Source organism: Larus michahellis, chromosome 12 (assembly GCF_964199755.1).
Source record: "Larus michahellis chromosome 12, bLarMic1.1, whole genome shotgun sequence".
NCBI lineage: Eukaryota > Metazoa > Chordata > Aves > Charadriiformes > Laridae > Larus > Larus michahellis.
The window spans coordinates 14,964,251-14,977,741 of record NC_133907.1 but is presented as its reverse complement, the minus strand read 5'-3'; the positions used below and the strand labels follow the sequence as shown (position 1 = coordinate 14,977,741).

The 13,491-nt window shown below is 50.2% G+C and overlaps 1 protein-coding gene across 5 annotated transcripts in view; it reads right to left on the bottom strand.

The window, feature by feature from the left end:
• The window catches only part of TOX2 (TOX high mobility group box family member 2), a 155,318-nt gene that overhangs the window by 84,091 nt on the left and 57,736 nt on the right, over positions 1-13,491 (bottom strand). For all 5 annotated transcript variants that reach the window (XM_074605332.1, XM_074605336.1, XM_074605333.1 and 2 more), the window contains exon 2: positions 8,030-8,095. In XM_074605332.1, the coding sequence (XP_074461433.1) occupies positions 8,030-8,095 (66 nt within the window). The remainder of the gene's footprint in view (positions 1-8,029; positions 8,096-13,491) is intronic.

The window sequence follows — 13,491 nt, the reverse complement described above, 5'->3', positions numbered from 1 at the left end:
CAGTGGGGGTGGTGACCATAAGCAACCTGCTGCACCTTATGAGCTTCAGGGAGAAACAAATTGCTGGAAATTTCTTCACATTTACATGTCCTTGTAGGTCAGGGATCAACCAACATGAGAAAACGTCATGCCCAAGGATTCGCATGTTGTCACTTCGCTGCTAGTGACAGAGCATCTCTGCCAAAGTCGGTGAGGGAGGGAAAACCACGTGGGGGAAAGTCACATTGGTCCTGCTTTATAGCTTCCTACGAGGAAGGAAGGCACAAGAACACGGGGAGGACAACCTGTGTCTTCGTTAGCGGCACCTAATTGCCCTCATGCTGCCTGGGGCTCCATGGCCGCTTCAGGACTGTGCAGCTACCACGTTCTGGCTCCACAGCCCCCGGCAGGGAAGGGGACTCCCCGCACTCACCCAGCGCGGATCTGCCCCAGACCCAGATTTATTTTATCAATTGTTGACATTTTGCTGCAATTCAGTCAAGATTGGTGGGAGGCCCACGAGGTGGGAGGACAACGCGCCTGCCAGTATTATGACAAGGTTTGATGGCATGTTTTATAGCAGAGGCTGCCAAGATGAGCTCTGTCTAGTCTGGAGCGTTAGCAGAATTCGAGGAAGGTGGCTGTAGCTCCCCGCACTGTCATTAATTTCTAATTACGCTATCGCTTGCTTTCTACGTTATTGCTTATTTACCAAACACAGCTTTATTGTACCGTCCAGTTCCTTATAACTAGCCAACCCATTGTTATGCTAAAATGAATGTTCTAAATGTTATTTATTATTTGATAAACCTTGTGTAACCCTGAATGAGGACATTAAATGGCAAGAACACTACTTCAAAATCCCATTTTAAATAAGTCACCAAGACAGCTGTGCCTTTATAAAACACATTAGAGTGGCACTCAGAGCACATATGGCTCAGGGATATATACAAATTATACAATTTCTGTCATTCGATCAAATAAGAGGGACGTTTTGACCCCAGAAATGAGTCAAATGTAAGTTGTAATTCAAGCCCCACCGGAGGCCCTCGTGGTAATGTATCCTGACGGCTGATCAAAGAGCCCTGACCATTTGACCCACCAGATCAGCGACTTACTGTATCTATTATGGCTAATACAGACCCGAGCTTGAAGATGTATGGAGATAAACAGATAAAGGGCAAGAGACACAGTAGATAAATGTTGATTTATACACATCCATGCACACAGATACACACACAGATGGATTTCATGCGTGCAGGAAGGGGCAGGCATGTATAACCCCACACTAACTTTTATACAGGGACACGTTTGGAGACAGATACTGCACATGTGTGTGTGCACACGACAAATACAATCTCTCAACTCCGTTCCCCTTGGCGCATCGGTGTAACCCCCACACTCAGCTGAGCTCCCGCCGATTCGCACACAGCCCGAGAAAAACCCACCTTCTATTTTCTACACATGCTGCCACGTACGAGCGCGTCTAATGCCCACAGATCCACCGTCCCAGCAGTGTAAATATGAGCAGCTCCGTCCATGAGCTACCCAGTCTCGCCCTAATGCAGGCAGCCAAAGCAAAGCCCTCTTTGCTGCTCTACGGAGTCATCAACATCTCACCAGGGTTGGGGGAACTCCTACTTTTTCAACGCTGCTGTGCAAACCTGCTGCCCCCAAGCACGGCCGCAGGACAGACATGGTTCTTGGCAGCCAAGACCTGCCATTTTTCATACGCACACGGGCAGCATGAGTGTGCCAGCAAGAGCATCACATAAGAATAGCATTAGGAGGAGGAAACAGTGTGCAAATAACTTTCTGTCAATTTAACTCTCCTATTTTCAACGCTCACAGTTAAAGCAGCCGTGTCCTATTTGTGCTCTCAGTTACAAAAGCGAAGAGTCGCTTATGCCGATGCCTCTCCCTGGCCTGAATAAACCATACTGATGTATAACAGCATTTGCACGAGGAGTTGCACAAATTAACTTGCTGGTGCAGAAGCAGGCATGTTGCTCATCTGGAATAAGCTGAACACAAAAAGCTCCCGGGATTAGGCAGAGTGCAGGATCAAAAATGCCCAGCGATAAGTAATCAGCTCCTTCCTCCTCCGAAGCTGCCCAAAGCCCAGCCAGCAGCCAGAGACGAGTGATGGGGGGAGGAGAAATGAGGCAAACACTCACCTAAGGCTTTCTATAATGTCCCTCCACAGACCGGGCACATCCCTGCTCCCAATAAACCAAGGGACAATTGTCCCCCAACCCATGCCAGGGCCCAGCTGTTCCCACACCCTGCCTGACCATCACATCATCCCTGGCTCCCCCGCAAGGTATTTCCTGCCCTTATTCACCCGTAACGGGGGATAACGATACCTTCTCAGCATTTGACAGGCTGAAAGAGCTGGGGGGGTTCAGCCTGGAGAAGAGAAGGCTCCGGGGAGACCTTAGAGCCCCTTCCAGGCCCTAAAGGGGCTCCAGGAGAGATGGGGAGGGACTCTGGATCAGGGAGGGGAGCCATAGGATGAGGGGGAAGGGTTTTAAACTGGAAGAGGGGAGATTTGGATGAGATCTCAGGAAGAAATTCTTTGCTGTGAGGGTGGTGAGCCCCTGGCCCATGTTGCCCAGAGAAGCTGTGGCTGCCCCATCCCTGGAGGGGTTCAAGGCCAGGTTGGACGGGACTTGGAGCAGCCTGGTCTGGTGGGAGGTGTCCCTGCCCAGGGCAGGGGGTTGGAGCTGGATGATCTTTAAGGTCCCTTCCTACCCAAACCATTCTATGATTCTTGCAGGGTATTCCCAGGCACAGCTAATTCATGTTTATACAGCACCTGCAGACTCTTCCTGCAAGTGCAAAACTCTCGATGCCAAACAAACCAACCTCATTCCTCTCCACGGACATGAGGAATGTCACAACCTTTGCCTTTCCTGGGGTTACTCTCCCTATCGTAAAGGCCTTAATAAATGCCTTCTCTTGCCAATTTTGTGTGTGTTTTTATTTCTTTTAACAGCACCATTGCATTTTTACTCGTCTTTCAGAGCACCTCGCAAGGTATGTCCATTCCTTGGGATTTCTGCATTGCTTAATTCCTTGTCTTTGTTTGGGGACGGGGGGGGAAGAAAGAAAGAAAATTGGCAAGGGTGAGGAATGATGCTCAGCCGACTTCATGAGACACAACAGATACCTCACTCATCTCGGGGGTCAAATGTCCGCGACGGTTTGATCAGATGTCAAGTTGCATTTATACTCTGGCCCCTGTTGGGGGTTGAATTACATTTCACATTTGACTCACTTCTGGGGTCAAATGTCCCTCCTATTTGATGGAACAAGAGGAATTATTTTCCCCAAGCAGGCCGTGCCGGCCTGAGCCGGGATCTGTCAGCGCCCTCATTATGGTTTAGGCTCCTGTATTTCTGCATTTCGTTCTCAGCTGAGGTGAACCCTCTTTTGGGCTGACGAGAAAAGCAGCCGATAGCACGCGAGCAATCCCATCCCGAAAGATGAGGGGAAGGCGCAGATCAGCTGGCTTTCAGATGGTTCGTTTGGGTTTTTTGAGGGCTTTTGGGTTTGATTTTTTTTCCTTCTTCCCCCCAAGTTAGCACCTCTGTAGGGCATGACGAAGGAGAGGGAAGCGGACCCCGGTCCTGGCGTTACCCCGCCCTTGTCATGAGATACTGCAGAATATTATAATGCTACTGTTTAAATGTTTTAACACGAATACAGTGCTCAATGGTTAAGTAACAGTCTGGAAGCAGGTAGTGACACTGCAGCATAAAATCATTTCACTTCAATTTCTGCCTTTTATTTAACTCTGGTAGTGACCAGCAGCCATATTCTCAATCCCCTTGAGCTCAGCAGGTAACGGGATAGCTAAACCGGGTGGAAATATAAAAGTGATTTGTCCTAGAATCACCCACCCCCACCCCAATTTGGATACCACTTGGTTTCTTTTACTTTTAAATAATTTTATGCTACTGATGTTCCCCTTTATTCAGCACCGGGGAGGCCACCCCTGGAGCGCTGGGTCCAGTGCTGTGCTCCCCAGTACAAGACAGACATGGACGCACCTGGGAGAGCCCAGTGAAAGGCCACAAAGGTGATGAAGGGACTGAAGCATCTCTCCTGTGAGGACAGGCTGACAGCTGGGGCTCTTGAGCCTGGGGAAGAGAAGGCTCCAGGGGTTCTCAGCGATGTCTATAAACATCTGCAGGGAGCCTTCAGAGAGGATGGAGCCAGGTTCTTCTCAGTGGTGCCCAGGGACAGGCCCAGAGGCCATGGCCACAAACTGACACACAGCAGGGTCCCTCTGAACATCAGGAAACTTTTTTTTTTACCATGAGGGTGACCGAGCACTGGCACAAGTTGCCCAGGGAGGTTAAGGAGTCTCCATCCCTGGAGATATTGACACAGTCCTGGGCAACTGGCTCTAGATGGTCCTGCTTGAGCAGGGTGGTTGGACCAGATGACCTCCAGAGGTCCCTGCCAACCTCACTCTTCTGTGCTTCTGTGATCAAAAGGATCAAAAGCCATACAAGAGGCTGAAATAAGGCTGATGTCAGGGTGCTGCAGGACTGCTCAGTGCAGGAGCTGCCCTAACCACACTGTCTCTGGAGCTCCAGTTGTAAAATGAGAATAATCTTATCTGTGTGATGGGAAAGGATGACTCAGGAGCTTAAGCAGTTGCTGGATCTCTGGGCAGAAGATGTAAAGCATTGTACCAAAAGGCAGGAGCCACTGAAACTTCCCTGGGTTTAAACCAGGGCAGGGGGAGAGGTGATAAACTGAATTCTGCCTTCTGCCTAACTCCTTCTAGGCACGGCTTCCATAATTAGTGTGTATGACTTGTCTTGTCCCCCGGGATCCCAAGGGCTGAGCAATACCCTGCGTGTGCTGCGCAGGTGTCTCGGGGCCGATGATTTAGCAGCCTCTCGGGTGGGATTGTGAAACCACGCTCCTGCTGTTTAATGTACTCATTCAAAGTTACAACAGGTTTAGCAAACAATAAAAAACATCTGGAACCCCCATGGAAACAGAAGAGTTGTGTTAGTAGTAATAAAGCCACGGCCGGTGCTATAAAGTGCTCTCTGGTAAACAAGCGCTGGTGTGCAGGTAAATAGAGAGAGATGAGGAACTAACGAGGGTGAGGGAGGAAGGCTGCCCCCGTCCTCCTCGGCCAAAGCTCATGCTAGGTGTGAACCGCCACTAACATCCTCGCTGGGCGCGAACTGGGATCCTCACCCTCCCTCCCTGCTCCCCTTGCCCCGGGCGAGGTTATGGGGGGGGTCACTGCAGCATCCCACGGGAGCACCCACCCCAGCAGAGCCCTGGGGGCCACCCCATACACTTGCACCCCTTGGTCCCACTCCCAGCTCCTCTCTGACTGTCCCAAGCACTGCAGCACAAGGAGGGGGGCACCAGAGACGCAAGATGAGACAAACTTCCCCATCTATTTTCCATGTCGGTCCTCGCTCTCCATTGAATCATAGAACCGTTTTGGTTGGAAGAGACCTTTAAGACCATCAAATCCAACTGTCAACCCAGCACTGCCAAGTTACCACTAACCCATGTCCCTCAGCACCACGTCTACGTGCCTTTTAAATACCTCCAGGGATGGTGACTGAACCACTTCCCTGGGCAGCCTGTTCCAGTGCTCGAGAACCCTTTCTGTGAAGAAATTTTTCCTAATATCCAATCTAAACCTCCCCTGGCGCAATTTGAGGCTGCTTCCTCTTGTCCTATCACATGTTACCTGACAGAAGAGGCCGACCCCCCCTGGCTACCCCCTCCTTTCAGGGAGTTGTAGAGAGCGAGAAGGTCTCCCCTCAGCCCCCTTTTCTCCAGGCTGAACACCCCCAGCTCCCTCAGCAGCTCCTCAAGAGACTTGTGCTCCAGACCCCTCACCGGCTCTATTGCCCTTCTCTGGACCTGCTCCAGCACCTCAATGTCTTTCTTGTAGCGAGGGCTCCCGTGCACAAATGCATCCCGGTAACAAGAGGTCCCTGCCCTTTGCATACCCTCTGCCAAGGGAAAGGTACTTCCTCCCTTTTCATCCTTAACTGGGATTTCAAAATAGGAAATAAAGGTCGCAAAGTAAATAGAGAACAAATGAAGAGTAAACTTCTATTTCCCAGGTTACAGGGATCTAAGCTGGTTTGGTTTATCCTTCTCCCAGGTTCACAAAGTACACGAACCCTCCACCACACGACAGCCCCTGGTTTGATTTGGAAGTCAGCCCTCCTCCTCCTCCTCAATGGCACTGCAACAAGCTGTTCCCCATCCCGCGGCATCACTTCTGATTTCCCTGCAGCTGCCAGCCCATGGGGGAAGCGGGACGGGACAGGGGCTGCAAGGCCATTTCTGTCCATGTAGAGGAGGAAATACAAATGGTTCCCGTTGGCCGCAGTTCAGCCCCAGGCCAGCCTGATCCCGCGGGAGCATCACAGCCAGGGAACGCAGCTGGATGCTGAGCCGGCACTGCCAGCCCTTCCCGACCAGGCTGGGAAATCGTTGTCCCCTGGGAATTTTTAAAGACAAAGTAGCTAAGACAACTGCCCCTGTTAGCATCCACCACTTGCTCGTAGGCTTTGCACAGCCCTGGCGGGGCACAGGGCTGACCCCCGGTTGGGCAGCTTGGGGTCACCCTGCTCCGTTATGCCTTTACTTAACCTCTGGCAATTCCTGGCTCTAATGATCAACTACAGGCTGTTGTTGATCGACTACATATTTGTTTCTGCTGAATCACTTGATAGCACAGTTTGTGGTTCCTTCCCCACCCTCTGGAAATCCTCCCCATGTGAGAACAGCCCCCACCCCAAGCCTCGGCCGCCATGGCTTCATGCGCTGTCTTCGAACAGCAACCCTCCCGAGCAACGAGCCAACGCACTGCCGCACTCTATGAAGGCAACAACAGGTTTTCATCCCGTTTTCAGCTTAATATGCATATATTTTAATGGCCGCTGAGTTACACATGCCATGGATGACTCACTAGCCCTGTAATTCACAGCGATGCTGTGGTGACGGCCAAACCCCAGCAGCAGGAACACACCATAACTTCACCCCGGGGCACACACAGCAGGTCCAGGGTGATAGGAAGCCAGTAGCATCTTGGGTTGGATGGAAATCATCGAACTTTCAAAATTTGCAATGCATCACCTTCACGTGACACAACCCTGCACAGCCCACAACACATGTGGCTGTGGTCAACAGGGTCCACCAGTGAAACGGTCCAACGCAGCCCAAAAATGGGATGCTGAAAAATATTAGCAATGACCTTGCCCTCTCCCTCACGAGGCAGTGGGACGTGATGAGACGCTTCGCCCCGAGGGTGCTGCATCAGGCACCTCAAAGATGCACAGAGTTCCCCGGGCGAACTCAGGGGGATGCAGATGGAACCATTTCTCATCTCCTGGTCAGGAGGACAGGTAAGAACATGCTAAAGGACTCACCACCCAGCAGGATCTAAGCATGGGCTTAACTTTATATATGTTCAGGGCTCCACTGAAGGGACACGTTTTGTGTGTCTCCAAGCCCTGAGAGAGCCCTGAAGGCTCAGGCACCTGCGAGACGTGAGCACTTCTATTTTGGTCCTCCACGTGTGGGTTTATAGCTCCAAAACAGGAAACCATTGATTCCTTTTTCTCCCCGAGCCGGCTAACTGTTAATCTATTTAGTTACAGGAAACACTCTACGTGAGGGAAGGAGACACCTGAACTGCACACAATGCTTGGAAACCTCATTGTATCTAGAAACACCAATTGCACCTTCATTTCGAGTGAAGGATGCTGAGGCAAAGCTTTTCAGCCTCGTTGGAGAGCCGTGGCTAAGCCAGGCTCTGGTGATACGCAGCAGCACCGGCACACAAGCGCATCCCTCTCCCGTACCACATGCATCCACTGCTGCTCCTCGGCAGCGCTGGGCTGGCAGCTCTGACCTCCTCCAAGGACCCTCCTGACGTCCCAGGAGTGCAGATTCACAGAGAGCTCCTAGAATTTGTGCTGAGGCAAAGCTTAAGTCCTCTAGAAAAATCCATCCACGCTGCCCACCCCAGCAAACCAACGCTTACCTGATTTGCCGATAGAAACTCCTGGGCGTTCTCATTCATTCCCATGTACATGTTCTCCCCATCAAACTAGAAAGACAAAAGAAAGTTAAGAGTTAGCGAAATGTCATCTGCACACCAGGGTTATGAGCTCCCCAAATATTTTTCTGGCTCTTCATGCCAAGATTCCCAGAAGAGCTGCTCCTTTAAAACTTCCGAGCGTGTATGAGCACGCACACATCACTGTTATTGCAATGGGCCATGGTAACACAGCACACGTATGTTAATTTTTCAGCAACGTAATGAATGAATCACTGCAGTTCAAACGAACCAAACCTGTGCAAAACCGCAGATTTACCCAGCAGCAAAGATCACCCAAATGAAGTTGTTGCTAAAATCCCCACTAGATCAATCAATCTGTTTTAAAAAGCCAATTTCCATCGATGGAAATTTCCAAGATGGGCAGGTTGGTCCCATTCAATCCTCCTCCAGACACCTACACACTCCCTTAGCCACCAAAGCAAAGCGACACCAGCAGCGCAGAAAGTCACTCCAGCCCATAAAGGAGGGGGTCTCTGTGCAAAGCCCGATCCCCTATCCTGAGCGTGCTGCTGTTTGCAAACTCTGGCTGCCAGAAGACACGTTTTTCCCCATCTTCTCGTCCCCTTCCCCAGGTCTTTGCCTTGGTGGCCGGGTGAGAGGCAGGGAAGGATGAGGACCGGGAATTTGCCCGTGCCCCCGCAGCTCCTGCACACACGCCTGCCCCCTTCACCCTCTTCTGAACTGCTAATCCACTCATTAGGCTACAAAGCCCCTGTGGAGAACTGCAAAACTCTTCTCATTAATTAGCTACAGCAGGCGCTTTTCACTTGCTCTGGCTCCAAATGAAGGAAAAAAGCCCTCCAGGACTAGCTCTGGCTCGAAGTATGGCTGGGGTAGTTCTCAAGGCTAAGTTCACAAATTAATTACGGCAATAAAACGGGCTATGCCATAAAACACTCCCGAGACGAGGATGAAGGTTCCAGCTGTGAGTGACACCATCTACTTAACAAGGGGAAGAGCAAACCCTCTTGCCCTTACAAGCCGGATGATGAATTGAAGATTGTTCACCCCTTGCGTGTCCTCTTGCTCTCTGGTACGAAGCTGACACCAGTTATGCCTTAACAGAAATGGGCCGTATTAAGAACAATAAAAGAGAAATCTAAATAAAACCAGGTGAAGGTTTTCAGTGCAGATTATTAATTACCCTTCCATTTCTCAGAGTGCTACAGGATTAGCCATTAAAGTCAGTGGAGTTGGTAAAGCCAAGCGGGGGTAACGCAGCTCTGCTCGGCGTCAGAGTGCACAGACACCCTCTAATTGCCAAACTATCCTCCGGGACAGCAGAGCAAACCAATTAAAAGCAACGAAATTAGAGCGGGTGTTGTGACACTCATTAACTAATACCGACGGCAGCCGCAGCAGGGCGGAAGGGGATCCCTGCGCAAACGCAGGATTTCATTAAACCCCTGGGCGAAGCAGGAGCGTGGGATGCAGCGAGCATTGGCAGCCCTTGGGGCTCGCCGGGACGAGCCGCTCTCCCAGCAGCCAGCCGGGTGCCGTCCACTTTCAACTGAATTTCCCTCAACCTGTAAAATGATCGCTGGCATAGCCAGCTCCCGCTGACGCAGTTCCAGCTGGAGCTGCTGTGCTTCCAGGCACGGACACTCCGTCAGCTCCACAGCCTGAATACCCTCTCTGCCAAGCCAGCGGAGATGGATGAATCTGCAGGAGAGGTGGGACGGTTTGGTGGACACGCTTAGCCCAGCAGAACCAAGGCTCCACGGGAGGAGCCGGTCTCCGGGTTTGGGGGAGTCAATTTTTTCGGAACAGGCAGAATTACGGTCCTGAGGTTCCACTCGAGCTCTCTTTAGGAGCACCCCACCAAAAACCATCAGGTGGATGCTGGAGTGGCCACGACACGCCGCGTGGCACCGCTTACAAGCTATTGCAGCTGGAAAGCGCAGGGAGATGGGGCAGGTGAGCCCCACAGGAGCTTCCAGCAAACAGCCCTGAAGAGGGAGAAAACATCCCAGTGGGGAGACAGTTCTGTCCATCCTTGGAATCAGCCAGGAATTTGCACTGCAGGAATATTTACTCCCACATCAGGAAAAGAAGAGCTCTTTCCTAAGTAAAACCGTTGCCCCTCTGAGAGATTTAAATGTACAGATGATGCACATCATCCATCCGTCCATCCATCCATCCATACCCCTTCCTTGCAAACACACACCTCACTTTTGGCCTCCTCCAACACAGTATTTTGCAGATCTAGACGAAGACCTGTTTGAAACAGCTTTTCTCCAGAAAACAAAAGCCACCTGGAAGTCTACATTCGGAAAACAAAAGGTACCTTTCACTGGGAGGTCCAGGGCAGGACAAGCATTCTGCTTTCTCTATATCACCCTGTTTGTCAGATTGCATTTTTTTTTTTTTATGGCTTTCTTCTATTCCCCTACCTCCGCTCCACACTTCCTTCTGCCCTTGATGCCTTCATAATAACGGTAATGAATCCTGCCTTCAAAATTACTGTGCCTCTGATTGCCAGCCTGAGCAGTGAGCCTGAAAATCAAGACTCGAAATGCAATGGAAACTTTGGAACTTCCCCACTGCTGATTGGATTTTTTTTTTCCCCTCTCCTCCAGGCTATGAGGGTGCAAACAAATTTATTAGAAATTCTCCCATCAGGATATTTTTTCAATTAGACGTTTGCCACTTATACACCAGCCAGGTAGAGCAGATAAGTAATGTGCTCTCCCTCTTCTCATTATTGTTTCGCTACAGAATGCACTCCAAAACAATCAGCCCCATCATTCCAGGTAGATTTACGGCAGAAACAGACATTTTAATATTTCCCTTTGGTTACAAACGCTTCCTCCCTTTTCGCTTTGGTCCAGCTCCCGGTGCGTGTCAAGCCTTCCAGGCAGTTCCGGACCTGGGCACATCCATTCATCACCCTCGGTGCCCCCCCCCATGAACTGATCAAACCCGTAGGCTTCAAAAGCGGCGTGGCCAGCGGGGCGAGGCGGGGGGGATCCTGCCCCTCTGCTCTGCTCTGGGGAGACCCCCCTGCAGCGCTGCCTCCAGCTCTGGGGCACCAACAGCAGAAGGACACGGACCTGTTGGAGCGGGGCCAGAGGAAGCCCAGGGCAGGGCGGGCTGGGACTGGATGGTCTTTAAGGTCCCTTCCAACCCGAACCATTCCCTGAGTCCGTGAACGATGTGCGCATGCAGAGCAGTGGGTGTCATTTTCAAGTCCTAATTTGAAAAGAACGTACTCTACTGCAGTTGTCTTAATCATCCTTTTTCTCTTTTGTAATTATTTAATTTTTGTTATTCTTTGGCTAATAGAAGCAGCCTATTAAACAAATCACTGGCTGTGGCTAATTCTCACCCTCTCCTGCATGAAATGAGTACGAAGGCAGGGTGAGTTGGGATCTCTGTCTGCTCACAGCACTTTGCATCCAAGACAAGGTGTTTGCCTGAAAACCTGGGAAATGCAAACCCGGTGTAGCTAAGTTGGGAAACTGGGAGAGGTGGGAAGATGTGATCAATTGCTTTTCCTTCATCTGAGACTTGGACCCATTTTTATCTAACTTGCACTGGCTTACATTAGCGATGGTTGCCTACGAGCACAACTAGAACCAAGGACCTCTACTTCTAAAAGGACCCATAAAGCCCCACTTTGCCAAATCCCAATTCAAACCTGTCTCACGTAACACGCTCAGGACAGAAACAACTCTAGTCAACCACTTTAAAAAAAAAAATATATAAAAAAAATCAGAGGAAACTGCCCAAATTCCTACTGACTCTGGAAACAAAGGCATGCTCCATGCCACAGAGAATTTAGTTAAAAATTTGATTATTTTATTAGGGCTTTTCCAGAGGAGCCATAGCGGGCACCGCCGCTCTGGCGCTGCCGTACATCCACCAGCCCACGCAGGGAGCTCAGCGCAGGCTTGATTCCTGCGACATTCCAAGAAGCCTTTTTTTTTTTTTTTAAATTTTTATTGCTTTGCCGGACTCCCTTTGGTTGGTTATTTTTTTGCGATACGACGTTATTTTCAAACCTGTAAATGCGCCCAGAGGTCATGCGGGTCCCACGTTAGCAAGCTGAAAATGAGTAAGAAAAATAAATGGAGGCGGCAGGCTGGGCCAGACCCCAGAGCAAAGCAGCTGTGTGATCTCCGGCTCTGTGCAAACACAGAGAATAAATGTTTGTTAACTGGGAAGGACCCAGTGGAAAGAAACACAACCTCCTGCCAAGATTCGGAGAAGGTGTTACTTTCTCATGGATGGCACTGCCAGCTTGTACTGTTTTATTACGAAGCTCGTCACATCCTTTTATTTCCTGAGAGTTGTGAGCTGAGACGAAAACCTCAACTTTGTCAGAAATATGTTGGCAGCACTCGTACTGGGAATAGCTTCGATGACACCTCCAAGATCTCAAAAATCTTCCAAACTTCTTATTTCCTTTTATTTTGATTTTTTAAATGTGGTGGGTTTGGGGGTTTTTGTTGTGGGGTTGTTTTTTTGTTTGGTTTTTTTTGTTTTTTTTTTTTTTGAGGAGTCCTACCTAAATTTTGACACTGATTGTTGGCACTACTGGACCGGAGCACCGTAACCGCAAGTCCACTGAGGACACCTGTTAATGCAAATCCAGCGGTAACTAAAAGCCATCACTCTCAAGGAGCTACTAAATGCCCTGTGACGAACAAACTGGATGCTTCCAGTGATTCCTACTGCTCAGAGCTATAAGCACTTGCCTCCTTGTGCCAGGACACTGTCAGCACGTCCCCTCTCAACCCATGACCAGCTCATTTCCAGACTGGATACGCTGGAACCAGAGATGCTTGGGATGCAGCTGGTTTCGGTGTCCAGCAAGCTACCCCTCGGCCACCGCTAGCATCACGACACAGAGTGACCCAGAATAATGCCAACAAATACCTTTAAGCGAATAAAAGTTAGGATACAGGAAAACTTGCAATGCCATATTTAATACTCCCCATTAAAAAAAAAAAAAAAAAAAAAGAAAAAAGAAATCATTGCAGCCCGTGTGTTGCTGGGGTTTGTTTAGTTGCCTCCGATGGCACCCCACCTACCACATGGAAATATAACTCTTCTTTGCAAACTTTTACAGAAGTATTTTTTTCCGTGGTTCGTTTTTATCAGGCAAGCATTATTTGAGTGCCATAACCACATTCTGCTGGAACTGCATTTTGGCCGTGGCATTCCCAGCCCCTCATCCCCGCGAGGATGCTCCTGTGCCCCAGGCTAGCAGCCCTGGGGGCCCTCCGGGCACCCACACCAAACCCAAGGAGCGTCTTTGCCAGCGCACGTCTCTGCCATGCGATGTGGGATATTTCCCCGAGATGTGAAATATTGGCTCCAGCCCTGCCCCTGCCGGCGCTGCCGCCTGCGAGAGCTGCCGCTGTGATTTCCTACAGGAG